The following is a 25,959-nucleotide window of genomic DNA, read 5'->3' on the forward strand; positions in this document are numbered from 1 at the left end:
ATTTGTTTGGAATAGATCCAGGCCATGATCAAAAAGATCCATGTCGGAGATGCCTAGGTTAATGGGAGGTCTGGGACTGCCTAATTTTGTTTTATTACTGGTCAGCCAACATAGTTAAATTAACGTACTGGATTGCTACTACTACTACTACTACTACTATGTCCTCCCTCACCACATCCATAAACCTCCTCTTTGGCCTTCCTCTTCTCCTCTTCCCTGGCAGCTCCATATTCAGCATCCTTCTCCCAATATACTCAGCATCTCTCCTCCACACATGTCCAAGCCATCTCAATCTTGCCTCTCTTGCTTTGTCTCCAAACCGTCCAACCTGAGCGGTCCCTCTAATATGATCGTTCCTAATCCTGTCCTTCTTCGTTACTCCCAGTGAAAATCTTAGCATCTTCAACTCTGCCACCTCCAGCTCCGCCTCCTGTCTTTTCGTCAGTGCCACTGTCTCCAAACCATATAACATAGCTGGTCTCACAACCATCTTGTAAACTTTCCCTTTAACTCTTGCTGATACCCTTCTGTCGCAAATCACTCCTGACACACTTCTCCACCCACTCCAACCTGCCTGCACTCTCTTTTTCACCTCTCTACTGCACTCCCCTTTACTTTGGACAGTTGACCCCAAGTATTTAAACTCAAATGCGTTTGTCACCTCCACTCCTTGCATCCTGACCATTCCACTGTCCTCTCTCTCATTCACGCATAGGTATTCCGTCTTGCTCCTACTGACTTTCATTCCTCTTCTCTCCAGTGCATACCTCCACCCCTCCAGGCTCTCCTCAACCTGCACCCTACTCTCGCTACAGATCACAATGTCATCCGCGAACATCATCGTCCATGGAGACTCCTGCCTGATCTTGTCCATCACCATTGCAAACAAGAAAGGGCTAAGAGCCGATCCTTGATGTAATCCCACCTCCACCTTGAACCCATCTGTCATTCCAACCGCACACCTCACCATTGACACACTTCCCTCATACGTATCCTGCACCACTCCTACATACTTCTCTGCAACTCCTGACTTCCTCATACAATACCACACCTCCTCTCTCGGCACTCTGTCATAAGCTTTCTCTAAATCTACAAAGACACAATGCAACTCTTTCTGGCCTTCTCTATACTTCTCAATCAACATTCTCAAAGCAAACATCGCATCTGTGGTGCTCTTTCGTGGCATGAAACCATACTGCTGCTCGCTGATCGTCACCTCTCCTCTTAACCTAGCTTCTATTACTCTTTCCCAAATCTTCATGCTGTGGCTGATCAACTTTATACCTCTGTAGTTGTTACAGTTCTGCACATCGCCCTTGTTCTTGAAAATCGGTACCAGTATGCTGCTTCTCCACTCCTCAGGCATCCTCTCACTTTCCAGGATTGTGTTAAACAATCTAGTTAAAAACTCCACTGCCATCTCTCCTAAACATCTCCATGCCTCCACAGGTATGTCATCATGACCAACTGCCTTTCCACTATTCATCCTCTTCATAGCTGCCCTCACTTCCTCCTTGCTAATCCGCTGAACTTCCTGATTCACTATCCCTATGTCATCCGACCTTCTCTCTCTCTCTCATTTTCTTCATTCATCAGCCCCTCAAAGTATTCCTTCCACCTTCTTAGCACACTCTCCTCGCTTGTCAGCACATTTCCATCTCTATCCTTGATCGCCCTAACTTGCTGCACATCCTTTGCAGCTCGGTCCCTCTGTCTAGCCAATCGGTACAAGTCCTTTTCTCCTTCCTTAGTGTCTAACCTGTCATACAACTCACCCTACGCCTTTTCCTTTGCCTTTGCCACCTCTCTCTTTGCTTTATGCTGCATCTCCTTGTACTCCTGTCTACTTTCTTCATCTCTCTTACTGTCCCACTTCTTCTTTGCCAACCTTTTCCTCTGTATAATTTGCTGTACTTCCTCATTCCACCACCAAGTCTCCTTGTCTTCTTTCCTCTGTCCTGATGACACACCAAGTACCTTCCTAGCTGTCTCCCTCACTATTTCTGCAGTGGTTTTCCAGCCATCTGGCAACTCTTCACTACCACCCAGTGCCTGTCTTAACTCCTGCCTGAACTCCACACAACAGTCTTCCTTCTTCAACTTCCACCATTTGATCTTCGGCTGTGTCTTCACTCGCTTCCTCTTCTTGGTCTCCAAAGTCATCCTACAGACCACCATCCGATGCTGCCTAGCTACGTTCTCCCCTGTCACCACTTTGCAGTCTCCAATCCCTTTTAGATGGCGCCTTCTACATAAGATATAGTCCACCTGTGTGCACTTTCCTCCGCTCTTGTACGTCACCCTGTGTTCCTCCCTCTTCTTGAAATATGTATTCACCACAGCCATTTCCATCCTTTTCGCAAAATCGACCACCATCTGTCCTTCCACATTTCTCTTCTTGACTCCATACCTTCCCATCACCTCCTCATCACCTCTGTTCCCTTCACCAACATGTCCATTGAAGTCCGCTCCAATCACCACTCTCTCCTCCTTGGGTACCCTCTCCACCATGTCGTCCAACTCACTCCAGAATTCTTCTTTTTCATCCATCTCACACCCACCTTGCGGGGCATATGCGCTGATAACATTCAGCAATAAACCTTCAATTTCCAGCTTCATACTCATCACTCTTTCTGACACTCTCTTCACCTCCAGCACGCTCTTGACATACTCTTCCTTCAGAATTACCCCTACCCCATTACTCCTCCCATTCACACCATGGTAGAAGAGTTTGAACCCACCTCCGATACTCCTGGCCTTACTCCCCTTCCACCTGGTCTCTTGCACACACAGTATGCCTACCTTTCTTCTTTCCATCATGTCAGCCAGCTCTCTCCCTTTACCAGTCATAGTGCCAACATTCAAAGTTCCAACTCACCTCCACATGCCTACCCTTCCTCCTCTCTAGCTGCCTCTGGACATGCTTTCCCCCTCTCCTTCTCCTTCGCCCAACAGTAGCATAGTTTCCACCAACACCCTGCTGGTTGATTTGGCAAAGATTTTACGCCGGATGCCCTTCCTGATGCAACCCTCCCCATTTGTCCGGGCTTGGGACCGGAACTAAGGATGCACTGGCTTGTGCATCCTCAGTGGCTGGGTTCAACGTACTGGATTGCATTGTTTGAAAATAAAAGTGGCCCCACCTGGGTCCTTATGGAGACCCGTTCTAATCCCAAAGTCTCTTTAATATCCATTCTCCACTGTCCGGGGGGACTATTAAACACGTCAATAATCCTGTGATAAAAAGTGGTCTTAGAATTTGGCGTCAATTCAGAAAACACTAACTAAAGGAAACCGTTTCTAAAATATATAAGATTATCCAAGCTATTTGCTCACTTTCCTTGGACAAAACAAAATCAGCATGGGAAAAGGATTTAAACATCAAGCTCACTGAAGAGATCTGCAAACATTCCTTACAGCGCATTCACACCACCTCTCTCTGCCTTAGGCATTGCCTTATTCAATTTAAAGTGTTACATCGTTTACATTACATGAGAGAGAAACTGTCCAAATTCTATCCCAATACTGATCCTACTTGTATTAGGTGCCACCTGAACCCAGCCACAGTTGGGCACATGTTTTGGGAATGCCCATCTTTGACTACATTTTGGGGTCGTATCTTCGAAGCTTTCTCATTTATTTGTTGTAAAACAATTGAACCCAGCCCAACCACGGCCATTTTTGGAGTTCCCAGTGAGGGCGTAGACATCACTACACCTCAAGCTAACTCAATAGCATTTGGCTCACTTCAAGCCCGGAGACTAATTCTTCGCAATTGGAAGTCTGACAAGCTCCCATCATTCACAAGTTGGATCAAAGAAGTGCTGTCTTTAATTCCATTAGAAAAACTCAGATACAATAGATGTAAGTCCTGTCAGAAATTTATGGATTTCTGGTCTCCCTTTATAGAATTCACTCTTGCTCTGTCTTTTTTAGAAATACCAGAATAGATCTCATTCTCCCCAATTGCAGCAACTGCCCTTTTATTTTAAGTATTAGGACTAAGAACGGGTGATGCTTTAATAATTAGGGATAATTTAGCTGGAATAAGTGCCTTATCCATGTGTTATTGTCGATGAGCCTGTCCGCCTATATACTTAAATACTATGTGTAGTGAGATTACATTACAGTCATTTAGCTGACGCTTTTATTCAAAGTGACTTAAAGTAAGTGCATTTAACGTAGGAAATCAGGAGAACTACTAGTCATCAGAGGTCATAAGTGCATCTAAACGAGCAACTAAGAGCAAAACCAGTGCTTAAGTAAAAGTGCAAGAAAGAGATTTTTTTTTTAATGACTGAATACAATAAGTGCTAAGAACAAGTAACAGGGTAGTAATTCTTAAAGAGGTGAGTTTTCAACCTGCGCCAAAAGATGGGCAGCGACTCCGCTGTCCTGACATCAGTGGGGAGTTCATTCCACCACTGTGGGGCCAGGACAGAAAAGAGCCGTGACTGGGTCGATCAGCAGCAAGGGCCTCTGAGCGACGGGGCAACCAGGCGTCCCGAGGCAGCAGAGTGAAGTGGTCGGGCGGGGGTGTAGGGCTTGACCATGGCCTGGAGATAGGAAGAAGCTGTTACTTTCACTGCCCTGTAGGCTAGCACCAGAGTCTTAAACTGGATGTGAGCAGCTACTGGGAGCCAGTGTAGGGACATGAGAAGGGGAGTTGTGTGGGAGAACTTAGGGCGGTTGACACCAGACGAGCTGCAGCTTTCTGAACAAGCTCCAGAGGTCTGATGGCCGACACCGGGGCACCAGCAAAGAGGGAGTTGCCGTAGTCCAGTCGGGAGATGACCAGAGCCTGGATGAGCACCTGTGCTGTCTCGTTGGTGAGGAATGGGCGAATCCTCCTGATATTATAGAGGAGAAATCTGCAGGAGTGAGCAACCGATGCAACGTTTGCAGCAAACGACAGTTGGTCGTCCAGGATCACACCCAGATTCTTCACAGTCCAAGTTGGCATCACCACGGTGTTGTCAATGGTGATGGCCAGGTCTCAGTGTGGGCAACCATTCCCCGGGAGGAACATCAGCTCTGTTTTGTCCAGATTGAGCTTCAGGTGGTGTGTCGCCATCCACTCCAAGATGTCAGTCAAGCACGCACCAATGCGTGTCTCTACTTGTGTGTCAGAGGGAGGAAAGGACAAGATCAGCTGGGTGTCATCAGCATAACAATAGTAAGAGAAGTCATGCGAGCGAATAACAGAACCCAGGGATGTCGTGTACAGGGAGAAAAGGAGAGGACCCTGAACTGAACCCTGTGGAACGCCTGTAGTCAGTCTGCGAGGCTCCGGCACAAATCCCCTCCATGTCACCTTGTAGGAGCGACCCGTCAGGTAGGTTGCAAACATTGAGAGTGCAGAACCTGTGACACCCAGCCCCTCGAGGGTAGAGAGGAGGATCTGGTGGTTCACTGTGTCAAACGCAGCTGACAGGTCCAGGAGTATCAGGACAGAGGAGAGAGAGTTTGCTCTCGAAGAGTGCAGCGATTCTGTCACTGCAAGGAAGGCCATCTCTGTCGAGTGACCCACCCTGAACCCAGACTAGTTGGGGTCCAGGAGGTTGTTCTGGGGGAGGTACAAAGAAAGTTGGTTAAAGACAGCACGTTCGAAAATTTTGGATAGAAAGGGTAGAAGGGAAACCAGTCTGTAGTTTTTGACGTCAGAGGGGTTAAGTGATGGTTTCTTGGGGGGGGTGACTCGAGCAGTCTTGAAGGCAGATGGAAAGCATCCTTCCTGGAGCGAGGTGTTGATGAGGTGGGTTAGACCAGGAAGGAGTTCAGGTGCTGTGGACTGAAGAAGAGGGGAGGGGACCGGGTCAAGGGAGCATGTGGTGGGTCGACTGGATGTGATGAGGTTTAGAACCTCGTCGGGGGAGAGGGGAGCGAGGTGGGATAGGTTGGGACGTGGAGAGGTGAGGGAGGGTGCAGAGGGTGGGATAGTGCGAGCAGCACTAACTGGTTGGTGAGAAAAGTAGGATCTGATGTCGTTTACCTTCTTGTCAAAGAAGTTAGCGAAGTCATCAGGGAGAAGGAAGATGTGTGGGAATGTACTATATCTCTTCATTTGTGTATAAGTAAGTGCATATACTGTATATATCGCTGTGTCTGTATATGTGTGCATGTTTGTGTGCATATATAAGTACTGAGCACTAGGTGTCTTGACTATTGAGTGGTTCCAATTGTAACAAACAAAGCCCCTTTGTTTTCATACATATTTAGTTGATTTTGTTTGTTTGTTTTTCTTTTCTTTTTTCTCTAACTTGCTTGTTTTTGTTTGTATCGGGGGGAGGGGGTTGTGTCTTTTGATTTTTGTGTGTGTATTTTTGGGAAAAATATAAAACCTATAAATAAAGTTAAAAAAACCCATTATGGCATAAACAATAGTTTTTTGCGGCACAAATCAGCAAAAACGCTGCACTAATGAATGATAATATTTTTATTCATGTTCTGATTACATGGGGTGCCAACTTTACGGAGGTGGACGGTAGTGCATGGGAGGATTACGCTATTTCCCCCAGCCCTCCCCCCCCCCGAACAGGTGCCCCGACTGACCAGGGGAGGCGCTAGTGTGTTGACCAGGACACATACCTATATCTGGCTTCCCACGCTTGGCCAATTGTGTCTGTAGGAACGCCGGACCAAGCCGGAGGTAACAATTAATCCACATTTTTAAAGTTTTCACCAGATACAACAATCTCTGAGACAAATTAGAATTTAAAAACAGTATGCAACTCTATAGACCCTTTTACAGTTGGTAAACAGTGATCATGTGATTTAGTGTGCATGCACATTTTGGCAGCAAAAAATGGATTTTATTATTTGCGACCATACAATTGTATGCTATAACCTCTTATTTATGCTACAATCTAACTTCTATTTGTTATGATAGCCACTTATGTATTTATCTAGACTCGTTTTATTGCTTGTAGCCACAGTCTTCGCCTGTTTGCATTGAACAGTCTTTTCCCCGATGGAATGCGGTAGAAATTAATACCTTTAGTTTTGCTAGACCTGTTCTGGCAACCCACAACACAACAAGATGACATTTTAAAAAATGTAAATATCAATCGATCAAAAATCCATTTGCACTCTGCATTGACTGGAGATGGAGAAGTTGCCTCTTTTGCTGCCAAAATGCGCACGCATACTATGCGTGATGTAGGTCATAAAAGGTTCTATACATTTACAATGAATGTTATATATGTATGTCTCCCTGCCTGCCGCCCAATGACTGCTGGGATAGGCTCCAGCATCCTGCGACCCCGACTGGGATAAGCGGCTTGGATAATGAATGGATATATATATATATATATATATATATATATACACTACCGTTCAAAAGTTTGGGATCACCCAAACAATTTCGTGTTTTCCATGAAAGGTCACACTTATTCACCACCATATGTTGTGAAATGAATAGAAAATAGAGTCAAGACATTGACAAGGTTAGAAATAATGATTTGTATTTGAAATAAGATTTTTTTTACATCAAACTTTGCTTTCGTCAAAGAATCCTCCATTTGCAGCAATTACAGCATTGCAGACCTTTGGCATTCTAGCTGTTAATTTGTTGAGGTAATCTGGAGAAATTGCACCCCACGCTTCCAGAAGCAGCTCCCACAAGTTGGATTGGTTGGATGGGCACTTCTTTGAGCAGATTGAGTTTCTGGAGCATCACATTTGTGGGGTCAATTAAACGCTCAAAATGGCCAGAAAAAGAGAACTTTCATCTGAAACTCGACAGCCTATTCTTGTTCTTAGAAATGAAGGCTATTCCATGCGAGAAATTGCTAAGAAATTGAAGATTTCCTACACCGGTGTGTACTACTCCCTTCAGAGGACAGCACAAACAGGCTCTAACCAGAGTAGAAAAAGAAGTGGGAGGCCGCGTTGCACAACTGAGCAAGAAGATAAGTACATTAGAGTCTCTAGTTTGAGAAACAGACGCCTCACAGGTCCCCAACTGGCATCTTCATTAAATAGTACCTGTTAGAGCCTGTTTGTGCTGTCCTCTGAAGGGAGTAGTACACACCGGTGTAGGAAATCTTCAATTTCTTAGCAATTTCTCGCATGGAATAGCCTTCATTTCTAAGAACAAGAATAGACTGTCGAGTTTCAGATGAAAGTTCTCTTTTTCTGGCCATTTTGAGCGTTTAATTGACCCCACAAATGTGATGCTCCAGAAACTCAATCTGCTCAAAGAAGTGCCCATCCAACCAATCCAACTTGTGGGACCTGCTTCTGGAAGCGTGGGGTGCAATTTCTCCAGATTACCTCAACAAATTAACAGCTAGAATGCCAAAGGTCTGCAATGCTGTGATTGCTGCAAATGGAGGATTCTTTGACGAAAGCAAAGTTTGATGTAAAAAAAATCTTATTTCAAATACAAATCATTATTTCTAACCTTGTCAATGTCTTGACTCTATTTTCTATTCATTTCACAACATATGGTGGTGAATAAGTGTGACTTTTCATGGAAAACACAAAATTGTTTGGGTGATCCCAAACTTTTGAACGGTAGTGTATATATATATATATCACCAACAATAAAGCACCAATGCTTTAACAATATGACACCATGTCGTATTGATTTTTTTACCTCCACATTTATGTCTCATCATCACACCACTGCACAGAAATATCTGATAAATATGCCATGTACATTTATTGCAAATCTATATACAACACTAGCATAAATCAGCTCAGTGGCCAAGATACAACAGAGAAACATGAAGACCTTCATTCAAACATTATGTAAGAACAGCACTGCCCAGCAAGGTGAGGACGTTTTCTCCAACCAGGTTAAACAAAATAGTCTTCCTCAATAGCTGGTTGACGAGAACGTGTGTGTGTGTGTGTGTGTGTGTGTGTGCGTTTTCAGTCAGACTCAGGATCTTTTGTTGACTGTGCTGTACAGTCCTTCAGAATCCTCTTCCACTGTCTGGCCCCTGGTCCTGAAAAGGGGATGAAACATACATATATGTCAATCACCTCATCACTCCTGATTCACCAGGCAAGGAAAAGTCTGTCTTTGGAATTTGGTTTACCCAGATCAATAAATCATTTACTACTGTCTGTCAACCAACCAACCAACCAACCAACCAACCAACCTATCTATCTATCTATCTATCTATCTATCTATCTATCTATCTATCTATCTATCTATCTATCTATCTATCTATCTATCTATCTATCTATCTATCTATCTATCTATCTATCTATCTATCTATCTATCTATCTATCTATCTATCTATCTATCTATCTATCTATCTATCTATCTATCTATCTATCTATCTATCTATCTATCTATCTATCTATCTATCTATCTATCTATCTATCTATCTATCTATCTATCTATCTATCTATCCATCCATCCATCCATCCATCCATCCATCCATCCATCCATCCATCCATCCATCCATCCATCCATCCATCCATCCATCCATCCATCCATCCATCCATCCATCCATCCATCCATCCATCCATCCATCCATCCATCCATCCATCCATCCATCCATCCATCCATCCATCCATCCATCCATCCATCTATCCATCCATCCATCCATCCATCCATCCATCCATCCATCCATCCAACCAACCAACCAACCAACCAACCAACAAGCTGTCTTTCAGTTATAATGTGAAGACATGCTCACTGGAAGGCAGCATTGTGTTTGACCACAGAGTACACAACATCTTCCTGTTTTTGAGGCTGAGGTTGCTTAATGGTGAAGTCAAGAGGCACTTCCTTGTTCTTGTTGTGAGATAAATTGATGCTGGTGTACAAAGGGTCGTCTCGCTGCCCTTCAAGTTCTCTCTCTGCTGCAGGAGCCGAGCTTTCAGCCCCAGCAGAGATGTTTTCATACAGAGGACCAGAGTTGAACTGATGGAGAGTCAAGACAGACAAGGGTACATTTACATTACAATTTAAAGTGATGGTGAAATTTGATAGAACCTTAGGTTGTGCAGTTACCTAGCCATGATACAAATCCAAATGTCTTCAATAGTTGTTCCATGGATGGATAATCCAACTTATTTTTTTCTCTCCATTCACTTCTTATTAGTAAGTTTGTCGCATCCTTCTTGATAAGAGAATTAATCATACCAGCTAATTAACTTCTGATAAATTATTTGGTAAATAGTAAATGATTCAGAGAATGCCATCTGTTAACACTTAGCTTTTGTTGGTTCACATCAGCAACCATCACATTTTTGATAATAGGTATTCTCTGATGGGGAGGGTTGCATCAGGAAGGGCATCCGGCGTAAAATCTTTGCCAAATCAAATATGCGGATCATAAATAAGATTTCCATATTGGATTAGTCGAGGCCCGGGTTACAAACAACCACCACCAGTACTGTTAACCAGCAGGATGCCAGTGGAAATTATGCTACTGTTAGGCGAAGGAGAAGGAGAGGGGGAAGGCATGTCCAGAGGCAGCTAGAGAGGAGGAAAGGTAGGAGTGTGGAGGTGAGAGTCGGAACTATGAATGTTGGCACTATGACTGGTAAAGGGAGAGAGCTGGCTGATATGATGGAAAGAAGAAAGGTAGGCATACTGTGTGTGCAAGAGACCAGGTGGAAGGGGAGTAAGGCCAGGAGTATCGGAGGTGGGTTCAAACTCTTCTACCATGGTGCAAATGGGAGGAGAAATGGGATAGGGGTAATTCTGAAGGAAGAGTATGTCAAGAGTGTGCTGGAGGTGAAGAGAGTGTCAGACAGAGTGATGAGTATGAAGCTGGAAATCGAAATTGTATTGCTGAATGTTATCAGCGCATATGCCCCGCAAGTTGGGTGTGCGATGGAAGAGAAAGAAGAATTCTGGAGTGAGTTGGGTGACGTGAAGAGGGTAACCAAGGAGGAGAGAGTGGTGATTGGAGCAGACTTCAATGTGGTGGTGGATTTTGCGAAAAGGATGGAAATGGCTGTGGTGAATACATATTTCAAGAAGAGGGAGGAACACAGGGTGATGTACAAGAGCGGAGGAAAGTACACACAGGTGGACTGTAGCTTATGTAGAAGGTACGATCTAAAAGGGATTGGAACTGCAAGGTGGTGACAGAGGAGAATGTAGCTAGGCAGCATCGGATGGTGGTCTGTAGGACGACTTTGGAGACCAAGAAGAGGAAGCGAGTGAAGGCAGAGCTGAAGATCAAATGGTGGAAGCTGAAGAAGGAAGACTGTTGTGTGGAGTTCAGGCAGGAGTTAAGACAGGCACTGGGTGATAGTGAAGAGTTGCCGGATGGCTGGGCAACCACTGCAGAAATAGTGAGGGAGACAGCTAGGAAGGTACTTGGTGTGTCATCAGGACAGAGGAAGGAAGACAAGGAGACTTGGTGGTGGAATGAGGAAGTACAGCAATTATACAGAGGAAGAGGTTGGCAAAGAAGAAGTGGGATAGTAAGAGAGATGAAGAAAGTAGACAGGAGTACAAGGAGACGCAGCGTAAAGCAAAGAGAGAGGTGGCAAAGGCAAAGGAAAAAGTGTATGGTGAGTTGTATGACAGGTTAGACACTAAGGAAGGAGAAAAAGACTTATACCGATTGGCTAGACAGAGGGACCGAGCTGCGAAGGATGTGCAGCAAGTTAGTGCGATCAAAGATAGAGATGGAAATGTGCTGACAAGTGAGGAGAGTGTGCTGAGAAGTTGGAAGGAGTACTTTGAGGGGCTGATGAATGAAGAAAATGAGAGAGAGAGAAGGTTGGATGATGTAGGGATAGTGAATCAAGAAGTTCAGTGGATTAGCAAGGAGGAAATGAGGGCAGCTATGAAAAGGATGAATAGTGGAAAGGCAGTTGGTCCTGATGACATACCTGTGGAGGCATGGAGATGTTTAGGAGAGATGGCAGTGGGGTTTTTAACTAGATTGTTTAACACAATCTTGGAAAGTGAGAGAATGCCTGAGGAGTGGAGAAGTAGCATACTGGTACCGATTTTCAAGAACAAGGGCGATGTGCAGAACTGTAGCAGCTACAGAGGTATAAAGTTGATCAGCCACAGCATGAAGATATGAGAAAGAGTAATAGAAGCTAGGTTAAGAGGAGAGGTGACAATTAGCGAGCAGCAGTATGGCTTCATGTCATGAAAGAGCACCACAGATGTGATGTTTGCTTTGAGAATGTATAGAGAAGGCCAGAAGGAGTTACACTGCGTCTTTGTAGATTTAGAGAGAGCATACGATGGGGTGCCGAGAGAGGAGGTGTGGTATTGTATGAGGAAGTCAGGAGTTGCAGAGAAGTATGTAGGAGTGGTGCAGGATATGTATGAGGGAAGTGTGACAGTGGTGAGGTGTGCGGTTGGAATGACAGAGGGGTTCAAGGTGGAGGTGGGATTACATCAAGGTGGAGGTGGGATTACATCAAGGATCGGCTCTGAGCCCTTTCTTGTTTGCAATGGTGATGGACAGGTTGACAGACAAGATCAAGCAGGAGTTTCCATGGACGATGATGTTCGCAGATGACGTGATCTGTAGCGAGAGTAGGGTGCAGGTTGAGGAGAAGTGGAGAAATGCACTGGAGAGAAGAGGAATGAAAGTCAGTAGGAGCAACATGGAATACCTATGCGTGATTGAGAGGGAGGACAGTGGAATGGTCAGGATGCAAGGAGTGGAGGTGACAAAAGCATATGCGTTTAAATACTTGGGGTCAACTATCCAAAGTAACGGGGAGTGCAGGAGAGAGGTGAAGAAGAGAGTGCAGGCGGGGTGGAGTGGGTGGAGAAGAGTGTCAGGAGTGATTTGTGACAGAAGGTACCAGGAAGAGTTAAAGGGAAGGTTTACAAGATGGTTGTGAGACCAGATTTGTTATATGGTTTGGAGACAGTGGCACTCACGAAAAGACAAGAGGCGGAGCTGGAGGTGGCAGAGTTGAAGATGCTAAGATTTTCACTGGGAGTGACGAAGAACAACAGGATTTGGAACAATTATATTAGAGGGACCGCTCAAGTTGGACGGTTTGGAGACAAAGCAAGAGAGGCAAGCTTGAGATGGCTTCGACATGTGTGGAGGAGAGATGCTGGGTATATTGGGAGAAGGATGCTGAATATGGAGCTGCCAGGGAAGAGGAGAAGAGGAAGGCCAAAGAGGAGGTTTATGGATGTGGTGAGGGAGGACATGCAGGTGGCTGGTGTGACAGAAGAAGACAGGAAGAAATGGAAAGGGATGATCCGCTGTGGCGAACCCTAACGGGAGCAGCCGAAAGTAGTAGTAGTAGGTATTCTCTGATTGCCAAGCATAGTGAAATTGAAAAGCTCTTGACTTGCTCAATGATGTTGTCGTGACCTCTTCTCCTGGAGGGGCCTGGAGGTCAATAACTATAGTTACTGAACAACAAAGATTTTGCTTCCTGAACACTTGGGTGTATTCTATGTATTTTGGGCTGCTGACCATGAAAATTGCCTTAAAATCTTCCCATCACATACTGTTTTGTAGATAAACCTATTTTTGCGATTTCCCATCATATTTTAAGTCTATTAGTATATTGCCCACAAAGCAAGCTGTTTTGGTCAGTCCAAGTATACCTGGGCATGCAAATGTTGTTTTAGGCATCCCTGGGCATGCTTAGTAGTCAGGTTAGATTAGAGGTGGACAGCGTGATCCAGCGGGGGGGGGGGGGGGGGCTTTGTTCCAGCCGGGCAGTTGCACAACTGATTCTATGAGTCAACCAATAGTCTTTGCTGAGGACCTTGATTTGTGGACTTGAGTGTGTGGCTGCTTGGTTGGAGCAGGGACCTGCACGTGGGCTGACCCTTTCTGGATCATCTTGTACATCCCTGGAGGCTATAAAAGCTGCTCACATTTACAGATGCTGTTTTGATGCGTGTTGATGCACATGTGAATAAGTTAATGGTGTAAATCACATTTCGGTGGCCTTACGCATAACAAATTAGTGATTGTACAGAAAACGGCTTGTGTTCTGTTATAATAAGTGTCTGAAATTGAGATGTAAATGTAAAGCGCTTTGAGTGGCTGTTGCAGCTAGAAAAGCGCGAAATAAAATGCAACTTGTTGACTTCTATTGCACAATGAAAGAGGTTTCAAAGTCACACTTTTAGCAAAATAAATGCAAACAAAGTGGATTCTGCCAATATATTAAATAATATCACTCATGTTTTGGGGAAGTTAAATGTTCCTCCAGGTTATTTCTCCATGTGAAATTGAAAGCAGATCTTGAAGGTAGTTTATGTGACCAGTTGCCTGTGATGGTGAACAAACAGCAGAAGTTAGCTTGCTAGCATGCTATGAAAGACATTTGACATATTCAGTGAAGCTTAGCAGAGGGCACCAAGAAAACGGTACTTTACCAGTAACTAAATAGATGCCAAAACACAAGTGATAGGCCTCATTATAAGATATAGGTGTATTGGCAGAATCTGCTTTCTTTGTATTTGTTCATGTGCTAAAAGTGTGACTTTGAGACCTGGTTCACTGCACAATGGAAGTGAATGGTGAGAGAAAAAACCCAAACTCTTGGATTATCCATCTGGGCTGCATGGAACAACGACTGAAGATATTTTGAGCTGATTTGGACTCATCAAGGTTCTTTCAAACCTCAACACTTTAAAGGTGTAGCAGCCATTTTATTGAGAACAGCTTCAAATGAAAGGAACATGTAACAGTAGAATGTGTTTGAATTCCTCCTCCTCACCTGCCCGACATTGTCTGATGTTTTTCTGAAGTTGGGTTCAGCTTGATGTTTGGAGGCCCTCTTTCTTCTGGTCAAGAGCATCACCAAAAAAATAAAGAAGATGATTAATTTATGAGTTTAAATACTTGGGGTCAACTGTCCAAAGTAATGGGGAGTGCAAAAGAGAGGTGAAGAAGAGAGTGCAGGCAGGGTGGAGTGGGTGGAGAAGAGTGTCAGGAGTGATTTGTGACAGAAGGGTACCAGCAAGAGTTAAAGGGAAGGTTTATAAGATGCTTGTGAGACCAGCTATGTTATATGGTCTGGAGACAGTGGCACTGACGAGAAGACAGCAGGCGGAGCTGGAGTTGGCAGAGGTGAAGATGAGAAGATTTTCACTGGGAGTGATGAAGAAGGACAGGATTAGGAACGAGTATATTAGAGGGACAGCTCAGGTTGGACGGTTTGGGGACAAAGCAAGAGAGACAAGATTGAGATGGTTTGGACATGTGTGGAGGAGAGATGCTGGGTATATAGGGAGAAGGATGCTGAATATGGAGCTGCCAGGGAAGAGGAGAAGAGGAAGGCCACAGAGGAGGTTTATGGATGTGGTGAGGGAAGACATGCAGGTGGCTGGTGTGACAGGAAGATGTAGAAGACAGGAAGAGATGGAAAGGGATGATCCGCTGTGGCGCCCCCTAACGGGAGCACCCGAAAGTAGTAGTAGTAGTAGTAGTAGTAGTAGTAGTAGTAGTATTAGATTAAGTTATGATCAAAAGAGAAAACAGTGGTGCTGGGAATCGTAGGAACCCACGGATGGATGGTTGTTGTGGACAAAAGGCTTTTCGGTATTCATGTGTTTCTTCACACAAAAAACATTGTCAGAAAAACTGTCTGTTGCACTTGGCCCCCCATATGAAATTATATATTAGTGCCCATTTGATACATATTGTGGTTTTTCATGTATGGTATCACTCATATATTTTTGTAATGTGTGTGTTTGTGGTGTTAGTGTAGATAGCGGGACCGAAAACTAAAGCATTTATGATCCTAATCCTTTTTGGAGGTGATAGGTATGGTCTCAGAGAGTAAGGAAAAAATCCAAGAAAATTAAAATTATGCATAATTATGCATAAATATATGCAAAATATGCATTTTTCTAAAAATGGCTAAAAACCACTTTTCTCGGCATTTCACATGATTCTGAGCATTTGGGGGTGGGGGAGTTGGAGTGGGGGGGGTTTAGGGGCAGGGGGAAGGCGGTTAGCTGGCAGGATGAAGAGGAGGGAGATTTAGACGGGTGGATAACCAAACCACTACATTGTAGCGGGGTTCTTCTAGTTATGTATATATTTTGAATTAATAGCATGAATCAGGGCTCCCCCTGTATTCTACAGTAAAATGGGAAAACTGCAATAGTTCAAAGAAAATGTGTAAAATAATTAAATGTAGCAAAAACTTCAAGCTCATGTTACAAACGCTACCCTAACCCTAACCCTTACAACATGAGCACGCCTCCCAGAGGAAACACTAAAACAACTCAAACTCAGTCATGTAGAAAGTGTCCCATCAAACCTCTTTACAGCATCCATTCATTGTGTTGGAATGTTGCAAATCAAGGGAAATACTGCTATATTAAAATCATTACAATTTACCATCACGATGTACACTGAATCAATTATTACCCGTCACTTACCTAATCCAGAAGAAGACAGACAGCGGTATGATAGCCACAAGAAAAGTAGGAATCCATACAGCTGCTGTTGACATCAATGTTCCTGGGAAATGTGGGTCAAATTAAAACACAAAATTTAAGAGGATTAGCTAAAAGAAATTAGGTTTCATTACAAAAAAAACATGATATACTGAGTGACGTTTTGCTCCTGTCTGGCCATGATGACGGGCCTAAGGTGATTATTTGTAAAATGGGCCTATCTCACCTTTCACAACAATCAGCTGGTTAGTGGAATTATTTCTCCCTCTTCTATTACGGACTTGACAGACATAATTTCCGCTGTGGTCAGTTGTGATGTTGTTTATGGTGTAGTTCTGTCCTGATGCGGTTGGTGAGTCCTCATTCTCCTTGAACCAAATGTAGTCATCTACCGGAGGGTTGGCATCACCTTTGCATGTCAGAGTCACTGAACTACCCTCCTTAAATTCACCAGAAGGACTCACTGACACTGAGGGAACCTTTGGAGCATCTTGTAGACAAAATTAATATTTCATTAATTTTAACTTGACAAATGTAATCAGTAATTGTAATTGTAATCAGTTAGAGCCAAACTAGAGCAGCAAAGTGGCCATTAAAGTAATAAATAATAAAAGCAAGTCAGACCAACATTACATATACAAGACATGAAAGCTGAACTGCAGAGTTTAACATGTAAACAGACTCTGGTTTCTTTACATTCATCATTTCACTCTTGTAGACAGACACCCCACTGACAATGTTGACAAAACATTTCCTTCAAAACGTTCAGAAAATATTAATTTCTAATATTTAGAGGGCTACAGTGTGTACATCACTAGGCTCCAGTGTTTGCATCCAGGTTCCAACACAGCAGTTTGGAGAGGAAGCTCCTACCAGTTCATGTGATTGACAGCCTAAGTTGCAGGCAGGCCAACATACGTCTGCTTCATTTCAGTAGGGTAACGATAGTTACGTACTGTAACTCCAGATTCTATGAGTATAGGTGCAGCCTTATAAGGCTATCTCTACTGGGTCCATCCCTAACGATCCTACACAGCACTGAGAAAACTTTAGTCCACACCCACCTATGTATAGTGTGGGGCCCCTTATGGCCACAACTCGAGTATATGTTAAATTGAGGCCATGTAATCAGCTCCCAATAACAGCTTTTCTTCAGCTAATTATGGAGTCAGTGGGGCTCAGATATTAGAGGGCTGCAGCTATACTCCTAGAATCTGGAGTTACAGTACATAACTATCATTCTGTTTCATATAGGCTTTGTCCTTTAAGGCTATCGCTAGTGGGTTATGGGCGAAGCAGGATATGGTCCATGCCACACTGGGTCTGTCCGGTACGACAAGCACAAACCCACACCTACTTCACAACGAAACAAACTCACGATGCCCAGCCATTGCGCCATACTTAATGGCACCTCACAGAGCCCCATATGCACCCGAATGGTACAACAAACAGAATATCTAATATTTGCCATGCGGGGAGCAAGGATGGGAACAATAAGGCCTCCTGCTGTGAGAAAGCAGAGACGACGGTTACACACTGTAACAGTCCAGCGAGGAGCAGAGTAGGGGGAAGAGGACCACTCTCCATGTGCCAAAAAACAAGAGAAAGAGCACACAGCCAAATCCCCGCTATCACTCACTCTGTCAGCACACTCTGTACAGAATCAGTCATAGAGAAACAGGAGACATCCTTCAGATGAAAATGAATGGAAGAACAGGGGGAAGACCAAGAAGCCGCAGTGCAAATGTCTTCCACCGTCATTCCTCCATGCAAAGCTGTGGAAGATGTAATTCCCCTGGTGGTGTGCTCTCTGATGCTGTCCTTGGGGGGGGGGGGGGGGGCTCTGATTGTCGGTCCCAAAACCCTTACCAAAACCACTCACAACTTCTGCCTCACCATCGATGACTCCACTCTGTCTCCCTCCCGCACATCTGAAACCTCAGAATCATTTTCGACAGCAACCTCTCCTTTGAACACCATGTCAATCAAATCAGCAGAACTGCCTTTTTCCACCTGAAAAACAGAGCTTGTTTCCACCCATCAATCTCCTTCTCTGCTACTGAAACATTGATCCATGCCTTTATCACATGCAGAAATTACTGTTTCAACAGTGTTCTTTATGGCTCATCATCCAAAGTCCTAAACAAACTCCAGTACATCCAGAAATGGTAAATGGACTGCATTTATACAGCGCTTTTCTAGTCTACCGACCACTCAAAACACTTAACAGTGTATCCTCACATTCACCCATTCACACACACATTCACACACTGATAGTGGAGGCTGCCATGCAAGGTGCCCACCTGCTCATCAGGACCAGGTAAGGGTTCAGTGTCTTGCTCAAGGACACTTCACCGGGGATCGAAACAGCAACCTTCCGATTACTAGATGACCCGCTCCTGAGCCATGCCGCCCCCAGAACTCTGCTGCCTGCCTGCTCACCCACTCCTCCTGTGACCACATCATCCCTGTCCTTCAGAACCTCCACTGGCTCCCTGTCCCACAACGGATCCAACTCAAAGCCCTTCTCCTCACTCACAAATCCCTCCATAACCAGGTCCCCTCCTACCTCACCGACCTGCTCCAGGATCATACTCCTCCCCCGCAACCTTCACTCCTCCGATGCCAACATCCTTTCTGCACCACACAAGACCAAGCAGCGTACCTGTGGCCACAGAGCCTTCTCCATCGCTGACCCCTCCCTGAATCTCTCTCCCAAACACATCAGAGACTGTACCGATCTGTCCACGTTCAAATCATTGGTCAAATTCTCCTTTTCGAATTGCTTCTAATGTATAATTATTGTTGTGTGTTACATGTTCTTGATGTGTTACTTTTATACTACTTTTATCTTATGTAAAACATCTTTGTTTACCTTGAAAAGTGCGATACAAATAAAATATTATTATTATTATGTTACACACTTCTACATGACTTGCTTAATGTATTGGTGTCAACACAAACGTCACCCCAAAAATCAGAAAAAGTCCCTAATATTGTTGCTTCTTGTTTTAGAGGAATTAATTTGCCAAGGGAATCTGTTGAGACACTACATCTGAAGAAACAACATTCTGCAATGTCAGCTTGTGAGATCTGCTGCTGTGTTTTATACTTACACTGGACGTCTATAACTTGAGGAGCAGAGTTAAGGTGTCCATATTTATTCTTAGATTGACAGCGGTAAATCCCACTGTCCTCAGAGCGGATGGAGGGTAATTGATAAGTATCCCCCCTTCTGCAGGGCAGTGTTTGGTTCTCTTTGTACCAGGTGTACTGAGCTGGTGGGTTGGCATCGCTGCTGCAGGTCAGAGTCACCAAGTCTCCCTCCTTAATGTCATCAGCGGGACTCATCACCACTGAGGAGGTCCTCGGGCCATCTGGAGAAGATGGTAAAACCATAGAAAAACTGAGATGAGGATGTGGTTTTAAAACAGAATGTTCTTTGTTGTGTGTGTGTGGGGGGGGTGTGTTTGACACAGGGTGAAGTGATGCGTCTAGTGCAGTAGTGCAGTAGTTAGAGGGAAGATGCATGCTTGCTTACTGCCTGCTTTTCTAACCTCTCGCTTGCAGCCTGCTGCTGCTGGTTAGCCTTTGTGCTGAACAAGGGAGCAGCCGAGTGCGTAAGCCTTTCCCCGCCAGTACATAGCCTCTCCTTCTCCAAGATCTCTGCCAGGCGTCCTAGTGGCCACACATGGTAACTGGGCGCCTTGCGGCCTCAGGCAACTTTGGCATGGGATCTGGGAGATGCAGTGGTCCCCAGAAACTGTTCATGGCCAACCACTGCCCTGCTGCATTGTGGGAAGTCTATTGAGACAAAGGCTAGGGGAGCACACCCCGACAGAAACGCAACGTGTGTTGTGACACACATTAGGTGGTTCTTTGACAGTCTGGAGTTTCTGGCAATCTCCTGCAGTCATGATGGGTGATTGGTCATCCTGGGTATAAGCCCTTGCCACCAGGGCCAACCTGTCATGGTAAAGACAGTGCCAATGAGGACTGCACACCCCCTGTGGCACACTAAAAACCTCCTTGTGTAGGTCTCCACCTCTGGCCATGGTGTACAATATCTGGCTCCTGGATGAAGGCTCCCTGAGACAAGAAGGAGGAGGATATACCTTTTCCTGGAGAGGCTATCTCCCTGGTGTTGGACTGACAATCAAGAACAGCATTCTACACAGCCTCACTGAAACACCCACTGGACTAAGTGAGAGGCCATTTACCCTCCGTGTCCCCCTAGTAAAGGCACGCTATGCCACTCTGTGAAGTGCATATGTGTCAACACTACCATCTGACAATGGTGTGAAGCACAGCTTCTACCAGCAACTAGATGAGGCCCTTCATCGTATCCCAAAAAAAGACAAGATGCTTCTTCTGGGAGACTTTAGTCTTCTGGGAGTCTTCTGGAAGAAGCGATACAAAGACCAGCTAAAAACATCGCTGAAGAAATGTTGTATTGACCCCTTGAGACTGGAGCAAGCTGCCATCAACCGTTCCAACTGGCGGGAGATCTGCTAAAGAGGTATAGAACAGCTGGAAATGGAGAGCAGTGTGACAAAACTACAGAAAAGACTAAGGAGACACACAACCATGCCTGCCCCCACTAACTCACACTTCATATGCCCAACGTGCAACAAAACTTGTGGATCAAGAATTGGACTGTACAGTCATCAAAGGACACACCATTAACGAGGAAGGATGTCATCATCAGACTCGATGGACTACCAGCAAGTAAGTGTGTGTGTGTGTGAGAGAGAGAGAAAGACAGACAGACAGAGACAGAGAGAGAAGGGGGCGGGTAATGAACCAAATGAAAAGGTTGACAGTCTGCTTTATGCTTGCTCCAGATTTGGTATCATATCACTGGTGAGTTTTGTTTACACACATTTTACATTAATAAGGACGGAGTCTGAAGTTTTTGCTCCCAACTTGCTGCTAACGAGACAGGAATACTTCCCAGAGTCAGAGGACTTGATGGAGTCAAACACAAAATGTTCTTCATAGCTCTGAAAAATGTCTGTATTTCCATTCTTCTTGTACCACTGGTGTGTGTATATTGGAGGGTTGGCATCACTGCTGTAGCTCAGAGTCACTGAACTGCTCTCCTTTATTTCCTCAGAGGGACTCACTGACACAGAGGGGACCCTCTGCAAACAAATTAGTTTGTATTCAACAGAAAAGTCGTGCTGAGAAATGGATTAGATCAGGGTTGGAATAATTGACTTCACGTGAGGAGATAATATAAGAAAATTGTAGTTTTAGGGTTGTCATCAGTGTTGAGTGAACTTATCTTTAACCATTTCATTTACAACAAGATGTCATCTAGAGTATGTGAGGAACTGGTATTCTTTCTCTCCTCTACTGTCACCATCTCCATACATTACAACATGACGTTACATTACAGTTTTAATAAGGTTTTGATCAACACTCATTAGGAATTCATCACACCTTGGTTTTGTTTCAGAAAGAAAGGGACTCACATGTGACAGTGAGAGTCTCTTCAGGGGAGCTGAGGTCTGGGTGGTCTTTGACAGCACAGGAGTATGTTCCTGCATGTTGGCTGCCGACTGACTCAAATACCAGCTGGTTTTGTTTTGTCTCCACCTGGGTCAGAACTTGTCCATTGTGGGACCAGATGAAGGACGGTTTCCCAGTCAGAGGACAGCAGGTTGAACAGGTCAGTGTCACTCTCTGTGTCTCTGTCACCGTAGGAAGAGGAGTTATCTTTAACTTTAGCCCTGAATCAGGAGGGAAACAAAGTCAGGAAGATAACAACGTTACCACAATTGGTTCTACATTAGATTCTTCTACAATCAACAAAATGTACAACATAATGCATCACATAGTTGTACTTTATACATGTATCCTCTGTATACTTAGTTCAGATCAGGGTCGCAGGGAGGCTGCAACCTGTCCAAGAAGGTATTCGACACAAAGCAGACCTTCAGACAGATTGCCTGTCCAACAAAGGACACACACACTCTCATCTATGGACAGTCTAGTGGCCCATTTACCTAACATACATTTCCGTGAATGGAGGGAGGACACGCAGCACCTAAAGAAAACCTGTAGGCAGGGGTTGATTGGAGGGGGGATGCAAGAGGATGTCATCACCCCTTTTCAAAAAATGAACAAAAACCAGGCTTCTGTAAAACTACAATACTCCCTGCCCACCAGGGACGGTGGTCCCCACCAGACACCACCGTTCTCCCTGGAAATTCTTTACAATCCACCACTGGCCATGAGCACACAAGAATAAGACAATTTTATTTAGAAAGGCTTGAATAGGACAAATGTTGTGGTGAAGCAACAGTGCTAACCAGTAAGTCACTGTACTGTCCATTTCATTGTGTGTGTGAGTTGATGTTAAACAATACCTGTGACGGTCAGAGTTGTACCCGGTAAATCCATCCCCCATTCAAAGTATCTTGTTTTGAATATGAAGCGATACTCGGCTGAATCGCTCTCTCTCAAGTCTCTGATTCTCAGAACGGAGCGTCCATCTCCTACCACAGGGTACTGAACACGTCCTGTGTAATGTGAGTCCCCACTAAGGTCCTCAGGCTGGGATGAATGAACATTACCATGTTCAGGTCGAAACCAGAAAGTTGATTGGACAGGCAAGTACCTGTAGTATGTCTTGTATGTGCAGGAAATGTCCACAGATGAGCCTTTTAAGACACAGAGCTCTGTGTTGGTGTAAATCACTCTTTCACACGTCTGTTCCCGGACACCTGAAAGACAAAACCTTTATAAGTAACACTTGAAGAATTTGGACATTTACTGCAATGATATCGATTGGTTGCATTCTTGCTGGGTTACTGGAAGCTGTCCTGGTCTTGTACACAATAAGAGGAAATATAGTCATTGAGCTATGTGGAATAAAACTGTGGGCTCGATGGCGTCATGTTTATTGGAAACTGAATTAAACTCACACACTGGGGGCGAGGAGAGGAGAACCTTGTGTGTTTTCAAAGCACAGGCAAAGCTGTCTTTATAATCCACATTAGTTACATAAGTCAGAGATGTTGCTTCTTTCATGTACTTTCCATTCTTGTACCAGATATAAGTAGGACGAGGCGACAGCTGGCAGAGGTGGTGACATTTGAGCTCTGCCCTATTTGAATATGAATACCACCTTGGTTCTCTGATCACCTGCACCGTCAGATCTAGACATGAGAAGATAGCACAGAAACATAACTCATCACTCAGTGTTTAATACTATGCAGAAAGAGACATGGACACACACCTTACCATAACCTTAACTTAATCCTCATTCTAACCTCAGCCCTAAACCCAGGTCCTTACCCTAAATACACCCTTGAAGAAGTGAGGATCAGCTAAAATCTCCTCACTTTGAAAAAAATGTATTGTCTCTTAAGGTTAAAACTCAGATTGGTCCTCAAAAATGTAGCAAACACACACACACACACACACACACACACACACACACACACACACACACACACACACACACACACTCACACACACACACATACACACACACACAGACCCAATCACAGCTGGATTCAAAGATGTGCACTGTGGATAAATGCACTAAAAGCGATGGGTCAGGTGAAATCTTACCTGCCACAGTCAAAGTTACTCCAGGAGAGCCAGTATATTTCCCTTCTGGTAGGTTTGTTGTGAATCTAAACATGTACTCGGCTGAATCACTCTCTCTCAGGTCTGTGATTCTCAGGGTACAATCCCTCCTCCCTTCACAGAGGTACTCCACACGATCTGCATACTGCAACTCCTCCTTCAGATCCACAGAGTAATAATGCCTGTGTCTGGTCAGCCAAACTGTTGTTTCAACTCTGTTTACTGTGGCTGGATAGAAGTAGCTGCAGCCAATGTCCACTGTTGATCCTTTTAAATTGCAGACGTCAGTAGAGGTGTAAGTCACTCCCCAGCCATTCTGACCCTGCACCACTAACACAGAGAGCATCAGCATCATTAAAACATCAGAGGACAGCCTCTCACGTGTTGCGGATCTGTTTCTGTAAGTGAGTCTGTAAAACTAAAGGAAAACAGTTTTCTGAGTCCATTGTTGCATCCAACATATCTATGTATATCTTGCAGACCTAACCGTAACCCTAAGCCTAAAAGCCTTATTTTGTCTTTAATTGAATGTTCAACTAGTGTCGTCCATTTTGACCTATAATTGTTAAATGAAATGGTGTCATCAACAAGAAGCATTCACATTTCTTGAAGTTACTTTCAATGTTGGGAAAACAGATTAGCAGAGCAGCTAGCGTCTAACAAGGAATTTGGAATATGGGTCATTTCCCGATGTAGGATCTACTACTACTTTCGGCTGATCCCGTTAGGAGTCACCACAGCGGATCATCCGTTTCCATTTCTTCCTGTACTCTGCATCTTCCTCTGTCACACCAGCCACCTGCATGTCCTCCCTCACCACATCCATAAACCTCCTCTTTGGCCTTCCTCTTTTCCTCTTTTCCTCTTTTCCTCTTCCCTGGCAGCTCCATATTCAGCATCCTTCTCCCAGTATACCCAGCATCTCTCCTCCACACATGTCCAAACCATCTCAATCTTGCCTCTTGTTCTTTGTCTCCAAACCATCCAACCTGAGCGGTCCCTCTAATATACTTGTTCCTAATCCTGTCCTTCTTCATCACTCCCAATGAAAATCTTAGCATCTTTAACTCTGCCACCTCCAGCTCCACCTCCTGTCTTTTCATCAGTGCCACTGTCTCCAAACCATATAACATCGCTGGTCTCACTACCATCTTGTAAACTTTCCCTTTAACTCTTCCTGGTACCCTTCTGTCGCAAATCACTCCTGACACTCTTCTCCACCTACTCCACCCTGCCTGCACTCTCTTCTTCACCTCTCTTCTGCACTCCCTGTTACTTTGACCCAAAGTATTTCAACTCGTACGCTGTCGTCACCCCTTCTCCTTGCATCCTGACCATTCCACTGTCCTCTCTCTCATTCACGCATAGGTATTCCGTCTTGCTCCTACTGACTTTCATTCCTCTTCTCTCCAGTGCATACCTCCACCTCTCCAGGCTCTCCTCCACCTGCACCCTACTCTCACTACAGATCACAATGTCATCCACAAACATCATAGTCCACGGAGACTCCTGCCTGATCTTGTCTGTCAACCTGTCCATCACCATTGCAAACAAGAAAGGGCTCAGAGCCGATCCTTGATGTAATCCCACCTCCACCTTGAACCCCTCTGTCACTCCAACCGCACACCTCACCACTGTCACACTTCCCTCATACATATCCTGCACCACTCCTACATACTTCTCTGCCACTCCCGACTTCCTCATACAATACCACACCTCCTCTCTCGGCACCCTGTCATATGCTTTCTCTAAATCTACAAAGACACAATATAACTCCTTCTGGCCTTCTCTATACTTCTCAGTCAACATTCTCAAAGCAAACCTCACATCTGTGGTGCACTTTTGTAGCATGAAACCATACTGCTGCTTGCTAATAATCACCTCTCTTAACCTAGCTTCTATTACTGTTTCCCGATTGAACGGTATAAAATACAGCTACGGTTTGTTTCCCACATCATAAGAAACGTTACGAGAGGTGAACGAGTCTTGCTGAGCACAATTTAACATACGTAAATGGTTAG

General features: G+C 44.6%; 1 protein-coding gene across 1 annotated transcript in view; it reads right to left on the minus strand.

Moving 5' to 3' along the window:
• Window positions 1-8,562: 8,562 nt before the first annotated feature.
• Window positions 8,563-25,959, minus strand: part of LOC130112347 (B-cell receptor CD22-like) — a 47,256-nt gene continuing 29,859 nt past the window's right edge. Inside the window, exons 10-11 of the mRNA XM_056279677.1 lie at window positions 9,657-9,883; window positions 8,563-8,954 (exon numbers count right to left, since the gene is read on the minus strand). Coding sequence (XP_056135652.1) covers window positions 8,888-8,954; window positions 9,657-9,883 — 294 coding nt within the window. The 3' untranslated portion in view covers window positions 8,563-8,887. The remainder of the gene's footprint in view (window positions 8,955-9,656; window positions 9,884-25,959) is intronic.

The sequence above is a fragment of the Lampris incognitus genome, chromosome 5 (genome assembly GCF_029633865.1).
Source record: "Lampris incognitus isolate fLamInc1 chromosome 5, fLamInc1.hap2, whole genome shotgun sequence".
In the NCBI taxonomy this organism is placed as follows: domain Eukaryota; kingdom Metazoa; phylum Chordata; class Actinopteri; order Lampriformes; family Lampridae; genus Lampris; species Lampris incognitus.